Source organism: Lithobates pipiens, unplaced genomic scaffold, assembly GCF_037356315.1.
Source record: "Lithobates pipiens isolate NorthernLeopardFrog02 unplaced genomic scaffold, aLitPip1_a1.2 Scaffold_25, whole genome shotgun sequence".
Classification (NCBI taxonomy): domain Eukaryota; kingdom Metazoa; phylum Chordata; class Amphibia; order Anura; family Ranidae; genus Lithobates; species Lithobates pipiens.
In genome coordinates this window covers 225,826,231-225,845,370 of record NW_027507787.1, presented here as the reverse complement: position 1 = coordinate 225,845,370, position 19,140 = coordinate 225,826,231, and the positions used below count along the sequence as shown (strand labels likewise).

At 41.3% G+C, this 19,140-nt stretch overlaps 1 protein-coding gene across 1 annotated transcript in view; it reads right to left on the bottom strand.

Annotated features, from left to right (window-relative positions):
• The window catches only part of LOC143929829 (alpha-2-macroglobulin-like protein 1), a 142,993-nt gene that overhangs the window by 42,382 nt on the left and 81,471 nt on the right, over positions 1 to 19,140 (bottom strand). Inside the window, exons 23-28 of the mRNA XM_077453805.1 lie at positions 17,538 to 17,661; positions 16,833 to 16,951; positions 10,389 to 10,440; positions 6,520 to 6,603; positions 2,215 to 2,391; positions 1,192 to 1,270 (exon numbers count right to left, since the gene is read on the bottom strand). Coding sequence (XP_077309931.1) covers positions 1,192 to 1,270; positions 2,215 to 2,391; positions 6,520 to 6,603; positions 10,389 to 10,440; positions 16,833 to 16,951; positions 17,538 to 17,661 — 635 coding nt within the window. The remainder of the gene's footprint in view (positions 1 to 1,191; positions 1,271 to 2,214; positions 2,392 to 6,519; positions 6,604 to 10,388; positions 10,441 to 16,832; positions 16,952 to 17,537; positions 17,662 to 19,140) is intronic.

Sequence of the window (19,140 nt, the reverse complement as noted above, 5' to 3'; positions counted from 1 at the left end):
AAAATCCTTGACGCTTCTGGTTTCTGGTGTCATCGAGGAGGGGGGAGTGTGGATGTACTTGTCTTTCCTCTTTGGTCAGCCAGCAAAATAATTCAGTCCTTCTCTCGGGGATGGTTTGTATGCTTGTTATTCACTGGTATTCTATCCCTGCCAGACTTAAAAATGTCAACCCAGTGTCAGACTGTATAAGGTCCCCATAGAAGCTAACCTGTGGCTGTATATAATAAATGATCCTCTGTCCAGGTTGTTGGAGGAAGACAAATCTGCAAGTTAAAAATCAAACTAAAATCTTCCAATCAACACTGACTATTTAGAATCCTTATGTTGCTAACATTTGTAAATAGATAGGAAGGTATTTTATTTTCTACTCTATTTTGTTCTGTTTTACTCTATTATATCCTATTCTTTTATTTTCTGTTATATTATTTTCTATTCTATGTTTTTTTTCTATTCCATTCCTTTATCTTATATTCTATTTTATTCTCTATTCGAATTTGAAAATTATTTGAATTTGAAAACTATTCGAATTTGAAAATTATTCGAAAACTTCATAGCTAATATCTAATATAACTAATATCCTCCAGACCCTTTATTAGCTTTGTTGCCCTTCTTTGTACTCGCTCCATTTCCAGTACATCCTTCCTGAGGACTGGTGCCCAGAACTGGACAGCATACTCCAGGTACAGCCGGACCAGAGTCTTGTAGAGCGGGAGAATTATAATTTTATCTCTGGAGTTGATCCCCTTTTTAAAGCCAATATTCTGTTTGCTTTGTTAGCAGCAACTTGGCATTGCATGCCATTGCTGAGCCCGTCATCTACTAGGACCCCCAGGTCCTTTTCCATCCTAGATCCCCCCCTAGTGTATAGATTGCATTCATATTTTTGCCACCCAAATGCATTATTTTACATTTTTCTACATTAAACCTCATTTGCCATGTAGTTGCCCACCCCATTAATTTGTCCAGATCTTCTTGCAAGGCTTACACGTGCTGCAGAGAAGTTATTGCCCTGATTAGCTTAGTATCGGCTGCAAATACAGCGATTGAACTATTTACCCCATCCTCCAGATCATTTATGAACAAAATAAATAGGATTGGTCCCAGCACAGAACCCTGGCGGACCCCACTATCCACCCCTGACCATTCTGAATACATTAGTAAATGTATGCAATGGCTATGCATTGTCCTTACCAAGAGCTTATTTCAGAGGAGCCTGGATACCGACTGAAGCCTCCACCATACTGTGTACATGTAATCATATCCATATAGCCTGTAAGTGAAAAAAAAAAAACTTAAAGTGTCCAGGTATTGCCCAATTTTAAGCCAAAACCTCCCTATCCTTCTTGTAGAATTAAATGCTCTGAGGTCAGTTCCTATTCACATATGCACACCACCAGAACTACATCTCCTAAGAGCCCTTTCCCTATGAAGGAGGCATGGGCAGGCTGTTGAGAGTCAAGACAGCAGCAATGTTTTGCTGTGAAAGAAATGGTCTGTAGCTGCTGATCAGCAAAATTTCAAACATTACTGTTTGACAGCAGATGATAATTAGTTTGACTTCTGTTGAGCGGGAGTGGCTGTATAATGATCAAAATTCAGCCAGTCCCTGCTGAACCAGAGGGATTTGGATCCATCTATGGCCAGCTTTACAGTGTTGAGACAGGTATTGCCCAAATTTAACCTAAAACCTAAACCTCCCTCTCCTCCTTGCAGGATTAGGCACTCGGAGGTCAGTTCCTATTCAGATATGCACACCACCAGAACTACATCTTCCAAGAGCCCTTTCTTTACACATACAGGCAGGCTGTTGAGAGCAAAGACAGCAACATTGTTTTGCTGGAATATAAATTACTGATCAGCAACAATTTCCAATATTCCCAGTTGAAGGAAGTTGATTTCTCTAGATTGAGAACAGCTGTAGATGGATCACAATTCAGACAGCCCCTGCTGAACCGGCGGAATTTGATCCACCTATGTGCAGCTTTAGATTGCTGCTGTCCAAGGGTGTCTCCATAGCACCTCCATCTAGAGTGGAGATACCTTAAGACAGGAAGGTGGCCAGATCATCAGGTGAAAATTAACAGGAAAAAAAAAGCCTAAAGAAAGAAAACAAATGCAGACAATTTGTACACTAAAATGTATCATTTTTTGGGAGGTTTAGGTATACTTTAATCTTCTTGGCTTTATGTGTGGAAGCAAGGAATCTTTCCATACCTGATGACAGTTTGTCCTTCATTTTCTTTGATTGCTCATCAGTTAGCTCTCCAGTGACCTCTAAATGTTCTAATAGGAAGATAATGGACAGCAAGCTACCCTGCAACTGGTCACAGCACCCGGAGGGAGTGGATAGCAAGTTGTTGTAGTTTTCTACCATTAAGGCCACAGGGTCACCTAAAAGGCAGAGAGAGAGGGTCAAAAGTAAGAAATGAAGAAATGAAGGGTAAGTAGATCCTAACAATGAACTTCTCACATCTGATCAATTTTGATCTCTAAGCCCCTGTACACATGGTCGGAGATTTCCACAACCAAATCCGTCGCATTTTGCCCGTCGGATTTTGTCCGTCGGATCTTGTCCAAAACTGTTGCATACACACGGTCGGACAAAGTTGGCGAAAAATCCGATCTTTCAGAACGTGATGACATAATTTCGTTACGATGGGACTATATTCAGGCTAGTAGCCAATAGCTTTGATGTAGGAATTTGATCTGAGCATGCGTGGCACTTGGTCCGATCAAAATTTTCTACACATGATCGGAGTATGTCCGATCGGCCCAGTTGGTCGGGAAATATTTCCAACATGTTGGAAAATTGGGTCCGGCGGATATTCCGACGGAATCAGTCCGATGCATACCACACACAGTCGGATTATCTGACGACACGGTCCGATAGGACACATTCCGACGGATTCTCCGACTGTGTGTACAAGGGCTTAAAGTGTATGCCAAGCTAGTCTTTGATTTGGTAGGGAAGGATTAGGACTTGTATTGGGTCCAAGAGATAAAAAATGTACCTGAACCGGAAGTGATCCATTGAGGTACTGTATGTCCAAGAGATCCAAGAGCAGGGCTTTTTTGAGTGCGAGCGTGGGGGAACGCAGTCAATCTAGTTTTTTATTTGGTAGGGAAGGATTAGAACTTGTGTTTGATCCAGGGGATCGAAAATGTACATGAACCAAAAAGTGAAAACACAAAGTGATCCAAGAGGTATGTTCAAGAGATCTAAGATCAGGGCTTTTTTTTTCAGTGGGAACGTGGGGAAGCAGAAAAGAAGGGTGACTCAGAAAGGTTCTTGCAACTATTCTCTGAGGGGAAAAAAAGGCGAAACTCAAGAGGCACGTGAACTCTGATAAAGAGCTTCTCATATCTGCTCCCTTTTGATTTGTTAAAGTGTACATTAAGCTAGATTTTAATTGGGTAGGGAAAGAATAGGACTTGTGTTGAGTCCAAGAGATCAAAAATGTATGTAGGGGGGTCTACTTTTACCATTCTCTGAAGGGAAAAAAGGGGGAAATTCAAGAGGCACGTGAACCCTAACAAAGAACTTCTTATATCGCCTCCCTTTTGATCTGTTAAAGTGTACGTTAGGTTAGATTTTGATTGGGTAGGTAAGGAATAGGACTTGTGTTGGGTCCAAGAGATCAAAAAATGTATGTAGGGGGGTCTACTCTTGCTGGGGTGGGGTCTTTTGTTGCTCACTGCACTCTATATTCCTGCCTTTTCTTCTTATCATTAACAAATTCCATGCAGATCACTTAGTAGCACAAAATGAAATTTGGTTTTGTATTCTCTAAAAGGAGCGATACCTGGAGGTGGGTAGGGGGTGGAACCAAGGAATGGTGCTCACATGTGGGTTGGGAGCAGAAACAAAAGGTGACTCGGGGGGGGGGGGGGGGCTCCTACACCTATTCTCTAAGAAAAAAGGCCTGTTCAAGAGCTATGTGAGATCCAAAAAGACAACAAAGAGCTTCTCATATCGCCTCCCTTTTGATCTGTTAAAGTGTACGTTAGGCTAGATTTTGATTGGGTAGGGAAGGAATAGGACTTGTGTTGGGTCCAACAGATCAAAAAATGTATGTAGGGGGGTCTACTCTTGCTGGGGTGGGGTCTTTTGTTGCTCACTGCACTCTATATTCCTGCCTTTCGTCTTATCATTAACAAATTCCATGCAGATCACTTAGTAGCACAAAATGAAATTTGGTTTTGTATTCTCTAAAAGGGGCGATACCTGGAGGTGGGTAGGGGGTGGAACCAAGGAATGGTGTTTACATGTGGGTTGGGAGCAGAAACAAAAGGTGACTCAGAAGGGGGGGGGGGCTCCTACACCTATTCTCTAAGAAAAAAGCCTTGTTCAAGAGGTATGTGAGATCCAAAAAGACAACAAAGAGCTTCTCATATCTGCTCCCTTTTTGATCTGTTAAAGTGTATGTTAAGCTAGTTTTTTCGATCGGGTATGGAAGGATTAGTACTTGTGTTGGGCTCAAGAGATCCAAGAGGTACTTGTGTTGGGTCCAATAGATCCGAGATGTACGTGACACCCAAAAATTGAAAACATTAAGAAATCAAAGAGGTACATGAACCCTAATAAGGAACTTCTCATATCCGCTCCCTTTTGATCATCAACCTAGTTTTTGATTGGGTAGGAAATGATTAGGACTTAAATTTCCCATCACTTTCTGTCCTGCTGACAACAGGAAGTGAGGGGAAAAAATTGGTTAATAGTTCCAGAAATCCAGTGAGCTCGTACCTTCTGCAGTTTATCTCAAGCAGACTTATTCATTGTGCCGATCCTTCCCGACATTCCAAATCACTAGATGTGAATGGGGCCTTAAAATGTATGTTGAGTTTTTTTGATTGGGTAGTAAAGGATTAGAACTTGTTGGGTTTTTGCTGTTATCTTAACCAATTCCTGCCCGGCCTATAGCAGAATGACGGCCGGGAAGTGGTTATGTTATCCTGACTGGGTGTCATATGATGTCCAGCAGGATAACATGCCGGCGCATGCCTGTGGGGGTGCACAGCATGGTGATCGCAAGTGCGGCATTTCAGTCTGACACCCTGCATCTCCGATCGTGATAAGAAGCCTCTGTCAGAGGCTTCTTACCACGTGATCAGCTGTCAATCACAGCTGATCACAGCGTGAACCAGGAAGTGCCAGTAAATGAGAGCCGACCAGAGTCGATTGGTGGCTCTCCCTGTCAGAGCAGGGGGGGGGGTGTCTGTGCTGATAATCAGCACATTGATTATCAGCACAGCCCCCTCAGATGTGCAAAAAAGGCTACCAATCAGTGTCCAGCATTCCCCCATTAAAAAAGCCTTCAAGTGCCCACCACGGTGCCAATCAGAGCCCACCACAGTGTCAATCAGTGCCAACCATAGTGCCAATCAGTGCCCAGCAGTAACATCTGTCAGTAACACATCATTACCTCATCATCAGTGCTGCCCATCAGTTCCACCTGTCACTGCCAATCAGTACCACCTATCAGTGCCGCCTGTCAGTGCCCATCAGTGCTGCATATCAGTGCCGCCTATTGGTGCCCATCAGTGCTGCATATCAGCGCCGCCTATCAGTGTCCATCAATTCTACATATCAGTGCCCATCAGTGCCACAGGAAGTGAAGTCAATTCCAGTGAGCTTGTAACATATATCATTATCTCCAGTGATCTTTTTAGCCCTCCACAGGTCACCTCTGTGAACTACAGAACACCTCCACTCTATGTTAATGTCAGGGCTGGGTCTCATCCTCAGATGTACATGCCCCTGTCCTCCTCCATGATTTCCATAGACTTTTTCCGCTCAAGCCTGGTAGTCTTTTGAGGGGGAGGGGTCATTGAGGAGGGGGTACTGTCAGGGCCGGGCTCAGCCCTTCCTTCTCAGAGCTGGCCGCTCAACTGTCGGCTAATTGCCAGCTCCTATCTCTCCACAGTTACTCAGCTGTTGATGATATCCTGCTCGTCAGTCCTGCCTAGTTAAGCAGTTCAGCCCAGTGGATCTCTGCCTTCGCCTTGGTCAACATCACAAGAAGCTTTCTCCTGCGTTCCTGCTTAAAGACTTGCTTTGCTGACATCCCTTCTGGTTCCAGATCCTGCTTGCTGTTCCTCTACTTTGATCCCAGACATTTGACTTGTCTGACTATCCATTCCGGTTTCTGAACTTTGGCTATGTTTTGACTACGTTTGTTCTTTTTACTTTTATTATTAAACAAGTGTGATTTAACTGTACTTCTGTCTCTGTCTGAGTTCATGGTTTCTGACAGTTAAGCACATGAGGAGAGGGGGAAGTGTATGGTAGCCCAAATTAGAAACAAGCAGCTTGGGGTTGACAATGCTGCTGATCCATAGCGGTACATTGTAAGCGTTGTCCCCCTACAACAGGAAGTGATTTCATGCTGTTGAAGCAGTTTTTAAAGGTGGAGCCCCAAATTAGACTTTATGCTATGCAGTAACTATGCACGTAAGTCTGGTCCTAATTGGGCTTTACCCACATGTGCCCTCCCACCTGTTTTCATGCAATCGACTTACCCATGACATTTACACTTAATTCAAAGGAATCCAGCACCAAGTTGTCTGGTACATCTACACTGATCTCTACTTCATTTGTTGAACCTGAGGATAAAGAAGAATACAAGGTTAATGCATTTTTCTCTACTTCTTTTTCTTTGGGGTGCTTTAAAATTGTATTATTAATTTAAAACTATTTTTTATTTTTATTTTTTACTTTATTTCTATCGCAAGGGGACTAAGAAGCTAATTTGTGATAACATGGGCAGGTGACAGATACTCTTTATAGAGTCACTGGGGGTCTACTAGACTTTATTGCTTTCCAATAGATATGTGCAATTTGTTTCATTCTGAATCAGTTTTTCAATGGATTTCCTTCATTCGGAAATTAAAAAATTCGAAAATAAGAATGAAAATCTGACAATTCAAAAGAACGGAAATCCGAAAACCCAAAAATTTGAAAATCCGAAATAACTAACTAATCTGAAAATTCAAAAACCTGAAAATTCGGAAATTCTGAAATTTGAGAATTCGAAAACCAGAGAATTAGAAAAATCTGAAACAATGACTAACTAATAATGACTATTACTGACTATTAATTTATAGCTATTGGAATTTCTTTTCAAATTTGGCTGTTAGTGAATATAAGGAATACGAATTTATCCAAAATTATGAATTATCTGGAAAAAAAAGAAAGCTGCACCTAAATGAATGGAACATAACAAATTAATAATAATAATAATAATATTACCATCTTTTTATTATTATTATTTATTATTATTAATTTTTTAAATTCCATTTGTTTAGATGTGCCATTCATTATTTCGAATAGTTCGTAACTTCGAATAAATTCATATTCGTTATGCTCACTAAAACAGCCAAATTTGAAAGGAAATTACAATACCTACAATTTAAAGCGGAGGTCCACCCTAAAGTGGACCTTCCGCTCATCGGAACCCTCCCCCCCTCCGGCGCCACAATTGGCACCTTTCAGGGGGGAGGGGGGTGCAGATACCTGTACAGTACAGGTATCTGCACCCACTTCTGGGATAGCTCTCTGCGGAAAGGGGAGTAGATTATTAAGTGCCCACCCCTTTCCGCAAGTGCCCCGCTGCCTGCTGGTAAAACACACAGATCCCAGAGGCAGCGGGGACCGTCCTTATTGCGCAGCGCGGCTCGCGCATGCGCAGTAGGGAACCAGGAAATTAAGCCGAAAGGCTCCATTTCCTGATTCCCATACCCAAGATGGCGGCGGCAGCACCCGAGAGACCATCTACAGATCGGCTTCGGGTGCCGACATCGCGGGCGCGCTGGACAGGTAAGTGTCACTATTTTAAAAGTCAGCAGCTGCAGTATTTGTAGCTGCTGGCTTTTTTAAAAAAAAAAAATGCGGAGTCCCGGCGGACTCCCGCTTTAATAGTTATTTTTAGTTAGTTATTATTTTGGATTTTCACATTTTTGGATTTTCGCATTTTTGGATTTTCGTTCATTTAGAATTTTCAGATCTTCAAATTTTTGAATTTCTGAAATAACAAATACTGCATCTAAATGAATGGAACATAAAAAATTAAATTTTTTCTGAATTTATTACAAATAATGAATTTCAATCATAACGAATGACCCGAAAAAAAAAAAAGAAACGAAAACAAACACATTTTTCGGCTGTGCATGTCTACCTTCCATTGCAGCTAATCAAGTACAGATTGTGTTTGAATAGCTGCATCCTCAGCCACACTATCCGAAAGAAAGCTGTGACCCTAGAAGTGACGTAATTCATATTGCTTCCGAAATCATCAGCTGCAGCATGGGACAAGGAATGGAGTCCTCAAATTCTTACTTTACAAGCAAACTTTTCCTGTTCTTTTGGAGAACCATTGTAGGTGCCATCAGGAGGGGGGTGCACTTTGAAAGTCCCATAATAAAAGTGATACGGCTGCCCAATCTAGATTTATCCATTGGTGACACCAATTCCAGTGACAACTGTCTAAGATTTATCCTCACTTCCTGTTGTGTTTTCAATGGGACCTGGATAGATAAAAAATTATAAACCAACTAATATCTGCCCAAAAGCAAGGCAAGGGTGTGAGATAACGTATGGGTCAGTAGACATGGGCACTGCTGAAAAATGTGTTTGCTTTCTTTTCGTTTCATTTTTTTTTTTTCAGAAATTCATAAATTCGAAAATTTGGATTTTCGAAAATTCGGATATTTGGAAATGTGAAATTTCAGAAATTCGTAAACCCGAAATGTTTAAAAACCGAAAATTTGAAAGAACGAAAATTCGTAAATCCCAAATTTTTAAAAACCGAAAGTTTGAAAGAATGAAAGTTTGAAAATTCTAAATAATAACTAACTATTAAATTATAGGTATTAGAATTTTCTTTCAAATTTGACTGTTAGTGAATGTAATGAATACGAATTTATACAAAGTTACGAATTATACAAAATAATGAATGCCACATCTAAACAAATAGAACAGAACAAATTAATAAAAAATAATAACAAAACATTTTTATTATTAATATTATTATTATTTAGTATTAGCAATTTGTTAAGTTCAATAACAGCCAAATTTGAAAGGAAATTCCAACACCTATAATTTCATAGTTAGTAGTAGTTATTATTAGTTAGTTATTGTTATAGATTTTTTAAATTTTCGGGTTTTTGGATTATCGAATTTTGGCATTTTTGGATTTTCAAATTTTAGAATTTCCAAATTTGGCTGTAAGTGAACATAACGAATACGAATTTATGCGCAATTATCCAAAATAATAAATTACACATCTAAGCAAATAGAATGGAACAAATTAATAATAAAAAGTATTCATTATTAATATCATTATTATTATTATTTAGTATTATCAATTCATTACATTCACTAACAGCCAAAGGAATAGTTATTATTAGTCATTGTTTCAGATTTTTTTAATTTTCTGGTTTTCGAATTTTCGAATTTCAGATTTTCGAATTTCCGAATTTGGCTGTTAGTCAACATAACAAATACGAATGTATCCAAAGTTACGAATTATCCGAAATAATGAATGTCGCATCTAAACAAATGTAACGGAGTAAAATAATAATAATAAATAACAAAAGTTTTATTATTTATTATTATTAATTCAAACAACGTTTACTCGATCTTTTTTCATTTGTTTAGCACACAAAAAAAACAAAAAACTCAGTGGTGATTCAAAGTGTGACAGCGCTGAAAGCTGAACATCGGCCTGGGCAGGAAGGGGGTGAAAATGCCCAGTAGGCAAGTAGTTAAATGTCAAATATAATATACAGTATATATTGAAAATCTTTATGAAACTATATATCTTCCTAAAGCAAACCTTTCCTGAGGCACAAGGCGGCTGTCATTTCAAACTCCGTTCTGTTATCATGTTATAGTACACCGGCCAACAATTGTGCATATCTGTAGAGTTGGACATCTTAATTTTTATACTTTCTCCGGGTAAAGGGGTCTATAGTTATAAAACATTTGTTGCACGAATGTCAGAAGTATTTGTGCAAGCTGATTGAAATGTCAATGGATTTTTCCCAAAAGATTAATGCCCGCATCGTCAGCTCCATCTAGTGGCCAATATGTGGTATGGTTTTCTGTAATACTGCAATGAGAAAACAATGCCACGTTTTGGCCAAAAGATGGCGCTGATGATACAGGAGTTAATCTGTTAGAAAAGGTATGGTGACGTTTCGTTCAGCTTGCACGAATGTAAGAGGAATACATTTTTTTACAAATAGATCCCTAAATATATAAAAAAATAGAGTAAGCATAACAGCCAGATAAAAGTATAAGAAGCAGCAATGGTCGCCTCCATCTATAACAGGAAAGGTTCACTTCAAAGGATTAGGAGAACACTCACCAGATCATTTCATGCTCTTACCTGTGACAGTGACCAGGTGACTGGAAGATTCTTCTCTTTTAATACCTCCGGGCTTTCAAAATATGTGAAAAAGAGACAATATAAAAATAGTCTTAGCTTATATATGGCTTACATAGAGAATAAAGTTCCCCGCCCCCCCCTGCATTAAGGAACATCAGGAATTCTGTGACCATAAAAAGAATCGAAGCTTTGCAATGCTTTTAATTTCCTGTAAACTACCATAGGAGTGGATAAGTCCTATACAATACACATGTACGGCATTACCCACAGTGCCCAGAAAAGATGAACCACTTCCCACCCAGGACAATTCCAACATTTCTCTTCTATATGTGAAATTCATCTTTTTTTTTGCTAGAAAATTACATAGAACCCCCAAATATTATATATATATATATATATATATATATATATATATATAAAATTATTTTTTTTTTATTTTTATTTTTTTAGAAAAGACCCTAGAGAATACAATAGCGGTCGTTGCAACTTTTTATCTTGCATGGTATTTGCGCAGCAATTTTTTATGTTTCATGCTTAAAAAAAATAAAAAATAAAGTTAGCCCAATTTTTTTTACATAATGTGAAAGATGAAGTTACGTCAAGTAAATAGATACCTAACATGTCACGCTTCAAAACTGTGCACGCTCGTGGAATGGCGCCAAAAAAATCCCCATAGGCGACGCTTTAAATTTTTTTACTGGTAACATATTTTGAGTTACAGAGGAGGTCTAGGGCTAGAATTATTGCTCTCGCTCCAACTTTCACGGCGATACCTCACAAGTGCGGTTTGAACACCGTTTTCATATGTGGGCGGGACTTACGTATGCGTTCGCTTCTGCATGCGAGCTCACGGGGACAGGGGTGCTTTAAAAAAAATGTTTTTAATTGTTAATTTTACGTTTCTGAAAAAGACGATATGCGAATGATGCCTGTAGCTGCACCCATCTTTCAGATATGCCTGCACAAAGTCAAGGACGTCATAAGACGTACCTCGGGTGGGAAGAGCTTATTATGGTCAGTAGTAAAATACTGCATTATGGCCACTAGATGGAGCAGAGGAACACATGAAAAGCACATGTCTTTGTAACAAGAGATACAATGTAATGATTCTGGAGAACGCTAGAGGGAATTGGCAAATAAATGTAACCATCATTATATAGTAATCAAAATTGTGACACTGTATCTCTTGTTACACAGGCGTATGTATTTTGTATCAGTTCTATCTAGTGGCCATAATGTGGTATTTCACTATTGTCCATATTAAAAGAACACTCATTCAGAAGATTTTGTCTAAGCCCTTGTACACACGGTCAGACATTCCGACAACCGAACCGACGGATTTTGTCCGAAACTGTTGCATACACACGGTCGGACAAAGTTGTCGGAAAATCCGATCGTTCAGAACGTGATGACGTTATTTCGTTATGACGGGACTACGTTCACGCTAGTAGCCAATAGCTTTGGTGTAGGAATTTGATCTGAGCATGCGTGGCACTTTTCCGATCGGAATTCTCTACACATGACCGTGTGAACAAGGGCTAACACATGCAATTTTATCGATGAAGAGCCGTGCATTTTTTTTCCTATAAATAGACCTATCACTGCCCTTTTATATGGGGGTCGAGATCTGATGTTACAAGGAAAATATTTGCCAGCACACCATGGATTAACAAGGAAGCGTCCAAGCAAATTATTTAATGTATGATCACACCAAAAGAGTAGTGCAACGTTTGGGAGACCCCTTCGTCAGGCATGTGATCTGCTGCTTCCTCTACTTCCTCCGCCATGTGTCTCCTCTCTGTTCCTCTTAGGGCGCTAGACATCCAATAGGATCATCTGACCCTTTGGCCAATTGGAAAACAGGTCTCATAACCTGCTTCCTGATTGGCGGGGAGGAACCTTGGTGTGAAAATAGCAAACATAATTCGCTATCGTCGCACAACTGGGTGGGCTCGGAGGGCAGTGCTCTGCCTCCCGAGCCCACCCTTTTTTGAAGTCTATTAGAGCCTCTGGCTCTAATCAGGTGCTTCAACCCCCCCCCACATTGGAATCCATAGTCTGGGGTGCTGATATGTAGATCAGGGGGCCGGATGCATGGTTGGCATGGATGGTCCGATACTGTGGCATTCAGTGAGGAGATTGTAACGGATCATTTTTTTCCTAACTAGAAAAGTCAGACAAAATCTTTTTTTTTACGAAAACAGAAAAAATTGTAATGTTTTTTTTGTGTTGGTTGAATATGAATATCTGAATATTATAAATAACCTCCTTTTGCTTCCTTTTTGGAATTTTGGCTTATAAAATTAAAAAAAATTATAAAATTTGAATAGGGGTGTGGTTATACTAAAATTACATTTTTTCTGATTCCTCCTTTATTATTATTTTTTTTAATCCAAAAGAGTTTTTATTGCTTTTAAAAGGAGTATAAAGTAACAACATCAATGCTGTCAAAGCCATCCACCTATCTTACCTATCTTATAAATATTCAGTCAAAGCAATGGCTAAGACCAGGCCTGCAATATAACATACACAGAAAGAATGTAATACAAGCACTGACAAACTGCTTTGCAAGGGGGGGCGCAGGTGCTGCCTCAACACACAAACAAAAGACTGTTGGGAGGCTACAGAACCCCGAGTCAACACCCGGTGTTCACCTGACAAGGCGAAGAGAGGACTCTTCCCTGCTCTGGTCATATGACAGAGCCGAGGGGAGGACTTTCCTCACCCTGAACTGCATCTGATCTGGTGAGTAAGTTATGGAGGAGGAAGTCCTTTCTTGGACATCAGAACTGGGGAAGGGAGGAGGCCTTGGTGGTTTCTCTGCATTGATTGGTCTGTACTGAGGAGGGGTAACTGTCCTAAAAGGGTCTGTATAGGGGAGAGGTGATTGTCCTGAGGGTTATGTACTGGAAGGGAGGGTCTGTAATGAGGGGTATCTGTCCTTGGGGGTCTGTATTGGAAAAGGGTGTATGTACTGAAGGGTCTGTCCTGAGGTGTCTGTACTAAGGGGGTGGGGGTCTTTACTAAGGGGTCTGTACTAGGGAATGGTGATTATTCAGAGGGTTCTGTTCCCGGGGAAAGGGGTCTGTACTGTGAGGGGGGTTACTGTTCTGAGGGTTCTGTACCAAACGGGCCTGTACTGAGGGGTGACTGTCCTGAGAGGTTTGTGCTGGGGAATGGTGTATGTACTGAAGGGTCTGTACTGAGGGTTCTGTACTAAGGAGGGGTCTGTATAGGGGAGAGGTAACTGTCATTGTTCTGTACTGGGGAGGGGGTCTGTACAGGGGGGTTACTGTTCTGAGGGTTCTGTACTGAAGGGTCTGTATAGGAGAAAGGTGACTGTCCTTATGGTTCTGTACTGGGGAAGTTACTGTCCTCATGGTTCTATACTGGGGACGTGGGTCTGTACTTGGGAAGTTACTGTCCTTATGGTTCTATACTGGGGATGTGGGTCTGTACTGGGGAAGTTACTGTACTGAGGGTTCTGTACTGAGGGTTCTGTACAGGGGGGGGGTTTCTGTCTCAAAGGGGTCTGTACTGAGGGGTGACTGTCCTGAGGGGTTTATACTGGGGAATGGTGTATGTACTAGAGGGTCTGTACCAAGGGTTCTGTTCTAAGGAGGGGGGGTCTGTATAAGGGAGAGGTGACTGTCCTTGTGGTTCTGTACTGAGGAAGTTACTGTCCTGAGGGTTCTGTACTATGGGGTGACTGTTCTGAGGAGTCTGTACTGAAGGGTGACTGTCCTGAGGGGTCTGTACTGAGGGGTGACTGTCTTGGGGGTCTGTACTGGGGAAGGATGTATGTACTGAGGGGTCTGTACTGGGGAAGGATGTATGTACTGAGGGGTCTGTACTGGGGAAGGATGTATGTACTGAGGGGTCTGTACTGGGGAAGGATGTATGTACTGAAGGGTCTGTACTGGGGAAGGATGTATTTACTGAGGGGTCTGTACTGAGGAAGGATGTATGTACTGAGGGGTCTGTACTGGGGAAGGATGTATGTACTGAGGGGTCTGTACTGGGGAAGGATGTATGTACTAAAGGGTCTGTACTGGGGAAGGATGTATGTACTGAGGGCTCTGTACTGGGGAAGGATGTATGTACTGAGGGCTCTGTACTGGGGAAGGATGTATGTACTGAGGGGTCTGTACTGGGGAAGGATGTATGTACTGAGGGTCTGTACTGGGGAATGGTGTATGTACTGGAAGTCTGTACTGGGGGAGGATGTATGAACTGAGGGGTCTGTACTGGGGAAGGATGTATGTACTGAGGGGTCTGTACTGGTGTGTTGTGTGCGGGCATGGGGGGGGGGTGGTTTGTACCAAGGAAGGGGGGTCGGTTCTGAGGAGTCTGCACTGGGAAGAGGTGTCCATACTTAAGGGTCCATTCTGATGTACTGTACGGGGGGAGTCTGTCTGCACTGAGGGGGGTTTGGGCTTGGAAGGGGAATTTAGTAAAATTAGTTAGGCTATGTACTGTGGAGAGTATAGGCTTGATATGGGGGGGTTGGGGGGAGGGGGGTAAAAGGATGGTGGCATTTGTGGGATGTGTATGTAGAGCTGACTCTCCTGTATATTAATGTATGTTAGCATGTTATAACAGAAGTCTATGGACGTTTCTATGGCTTAGTATTTGGCGACATCTAGCGGCCAAATACTGGTACTGAACTTAAATGTTTATTGCTTTGAAAAAGACATATACAGGAAGTGACTGTTGTTTTGATAGGAAGTTACACTTTTATCCAGGAGGCTTGATGACCTACCCATGAACACTTTCTCTAGCAGTGCATGCTGGGTGGGACATAAAATGAACCTGAGTGGCCATATTTGGTCTCTTGGGATCCCATGGCCTGCCTGTGAGGATCTGTGTGAAGGCTCTCCTGGGAGACAGGGCCAACAGCCATTTGCAGAGCGCAACCTTGCTTGTTTGTACGAGTGACCTGACGGTGCCAGAGAGACAGTGACCGGATTGGAGAGATCCAGAGACACTAGTTTGAGCAGCGGAGGACCGGGCTCACCCAGTGGAGTGGAACGGAGCAACAGGGCCAGCTGACGGAGAAGCAAGCTGCAGTCACCGGAAGTTTCTACACGGAGCTCCGATCCAGTTGGTGAGCGGGTTACGGCCCACAGTTTGTTAACTTTCACACGCAGTTATACACAGGCCTCACTGGGATTTATAGTTCCATGGAGGAGGAGCAGAGGAACTGACATTGAGCAGGCTTGAGGCCTACCTACTCTGAGCACTTGTACACATGGTCGGACATTCCGACAAAAAAATCAGTCGGATTTTGTCCAACGGATTTTGTCCGAAACTGTTGCATACACACGGTTGAACAAAGTTGTAGGAAAATCTGATCGGTCGTAACGTGATGACATAATTTAGTTACGATGGGACTACGTTCAGGCTAGTAGCCAATAGCTTTGGTCTAGGAATTTGATCTGAGCATGCGTGGCACTTTGTCCGATCGGAATTATCTACAAACTACAAACGATCGTATCGTGTTGTCGGAAAATTTTATATCCCAGCTCTAAAACTTTGTCGGTCGAATATTCCAACGGAAACAGTCCGATGGAGCCCACACACGGTTGGATTATCTGACAACAGGGTCCAATCGGACATTTTCCGTCGGAATGTCTGACCGTGTGTACAAGGGCTGACATCCCAAGCCTTGTAGTATAAGTACTGAAGTTATACCAGGAGTACCTTTACCTCAGCTTAACTTACTTTAACCTGTGGATTACAAATCACAAGGAATTACTTTAGCTAGCGAAGACAAGAAGACCAAAGACCAAGTACTTTAAGTGAGATCTCCCACATAGCTTAAAAAGTAGGGGGAGCTCCCGGGTATATATATATATATATATATATATATATATATATATATATATATATATATATATATATTGTTTGAAATTGTTTATATTGAAATCCATTGGGCTATCGTCCTATGTTGGGATGACAGCACAATTACTGTAATTACCTCTTTGAATATTTTCGCAGTAAAATATACTGTTGTTTAAGTATCCAGTTGTGTGGCGTACTGTTTTCTCCCAGCAGGTGGAGCCAGTGGATCCTGAGGTTACAATACAGGTATCTTGCATTCTATTATATTGTACTGTATTGTATTGCACTGCAGCTGTGTCAAGGGGACTGAGGAAAATGAGTGGGGTGTTGTTGCTAGAGTGCAGCCCCAAATCAAATCAGCCAATCCTTTGGGGGTCAGTGCTACATGTATAGGAGGAGTAGCCTCAGGTTTTGTTTAACCATGGCCTAAATACATTGGACCATTCATTTTTTACTAAATCACTTAAATGGTCCGTTAACTGCTGGTGCTATATGAATCCAGTATAATAATAATTGATTATAATAATAATAAGGAAATACACCGTTATGACATATAATACATGCACTATATCTCAGTGAATTCAGCCTATAGCTTCTTACCTCCGATCTAACTGTCAGTATGATTTTGTCTGAGCGGGACGGCTGGGTATCATCATTGGCTCCATCACATGTATCAGAGATCTTCGTTGTTCTAGCTGTAATTCCGATGTTTAATTTGCCTTTAAAAGATATGAAAAAAGTGAATTTAATTTGTGCGTCATTTGCCAAAACTGACAATTTGTAATGTAAACCATTGTTAAGGCAGAATATGTATAGAATATGTATATCAGTTGAACCTTCTTTATTGATTAGTATACTGTGGTCAGCTCTCTCTCTCTCTCTCTCTCTCTCTCTCTCTCTCTCATACACACATATATGTACACACACACTGGCCACTTTATTTGGTAAGCCTTGCCAGTACCCGTGTGACAGCGCTGAAAGCTGAAAATTTGCCTGGGCAGGAGGGGGGTTTAAGTGCCCGGTAAGCAAGTCACTGAAAGTCAGTGCCTTCCCTAAGCTTCTTTGCAACACAGTATTTGCCACATAATGACTGGTACACTTTAAAGGGAAACTCCTATGTGAGAATAATCCAGTGGAGGCAAACTCAGAACTGGAACTAGTACTACTACTACACTATGGAGATGGGGAAAGTTCTGCTTCCAGCAGGCATTCCCCAGAAAAAAATAAAAAATAAAAATGATATATATATATATATATTCAGTAGCTTCATAAGAATAGAATAAAAGTTGGATTTGGGATCCTTACCTGTTTTTACAAATGCGATTGCTGCTTTCCAGAAGACTTTCTGCTGGCCGCAGACACATTGCTGTACCTTGTCATCCAGAGGGGTCATCTCATAATCCTCAGAGTCATCCACTTCTATTTCAACCTGTGCACATAAATTAAGATAATTTATAATGCAAACTTGTTTTCTGTTTAGTATAAGAAATAATTCATACCTCCCTAGTGCCCAACCTGTGGCTATTTCATGCTCAATGTGTGCCCCTTCGGTACTCAATGTGTGGCTTTTTGGCACTCAATGTGCTTTCCTTCCAGTGCCAAAGAGTCATACATTGTGTACCAATGTGTAAACCTTTGGCATTGTGGTGCCAGTAATATTTAACGGGGCTGTGGGAGCATTTATGTGGAAACATTGCTTTGCAAATGGGTTGAGATAACAGTGATCTTTAGCGGTCACCTCTAAAATATGACCAGTCTCTGACATTTCCTGTAACCTCTTAAAGTGGTTGTAAACCCTCCCCCACAACTTTGTCCCATGTAAATCAGCATAAAAAAACCCTAATGAACACTGCTTGTAGATATCTCATTACTTGCTTAGTATTGTTGTAATCTTTTTTGTTCTTTAGAATGAAGTCACTGAGCATGCCCAGATCTCCCCTGATTTAAGGCACACTCTCTATGTCTTATCTATCTGTTATCAGGACTTCCTACGGCACAACACTGAACTCCCAGGAGACTTCAGACTCATTCAGAGCTTCCTCCTACACACCATGTGACCATGTGACATGACATACAATGTAAACTTGGCCATACTGCAGTCTTATCAGCTGAAGCTGATAAGATTGACAAAGGGAAACATTAGACATCGCACAAGTAAATACTAAAATAAAACAAGTCAACTATGAACAGGGAAGCAGAGTTGCCATAGAAACGTTGGATTGAGAAGGAGGCTTGGTTAACAGTAAAGGAAGTGCTCAATGTAAGGGCGGAAATACACTCCACTGTGGACTCAGAAAACAATACTTAAGATGGTGCTGCCTAACTCCTGGAAACAAGTTATTTAAAGTTTCTTTAAGCAGTAAGTAATATGCGATTTGGGCTGGATTACAGTGGCTATAGTCTGATAATTACTTATTATAATGGACTAAATGAAGAGAAGTATCAGAGTGGGAGAGTTTACTTCCTCTTTAAGTCTCTGACTTTCTCCTGTAACTCATCCCCAGTCTCCAATCATCCCTGTAACGTCCCCAGTCTCTGACTATCTCCTGTAACCTGTCTTTATTCTCCAACCATTTCTGTAACGTCCCCATTTTGGCTCTCTCCTGTAACTTGTTCTCAGTTTCCAACCATTCCTGCAATGTCTCCAGTCTTGTAATGTCACTTGTAACTTTTCCTCAGTCTCTGACTATCTCCTGTAACTTGTCCTTATTCTACAACAATTTCTCTAATGTCCCCAGTCTGCGACAGTCTCCCATAACATGTCCTCCGCCTCCAACCATTCCTATAACGTCCTCAGTCTCGGACTATCTACTGTAACCTTTCCTCAGTCTCCAACCATTCCTGTAACTTGTCCTCAGCCTCCAACCATCCCTATAACGTCCTCGGTCTCAGACTGTCTCCTGTAACT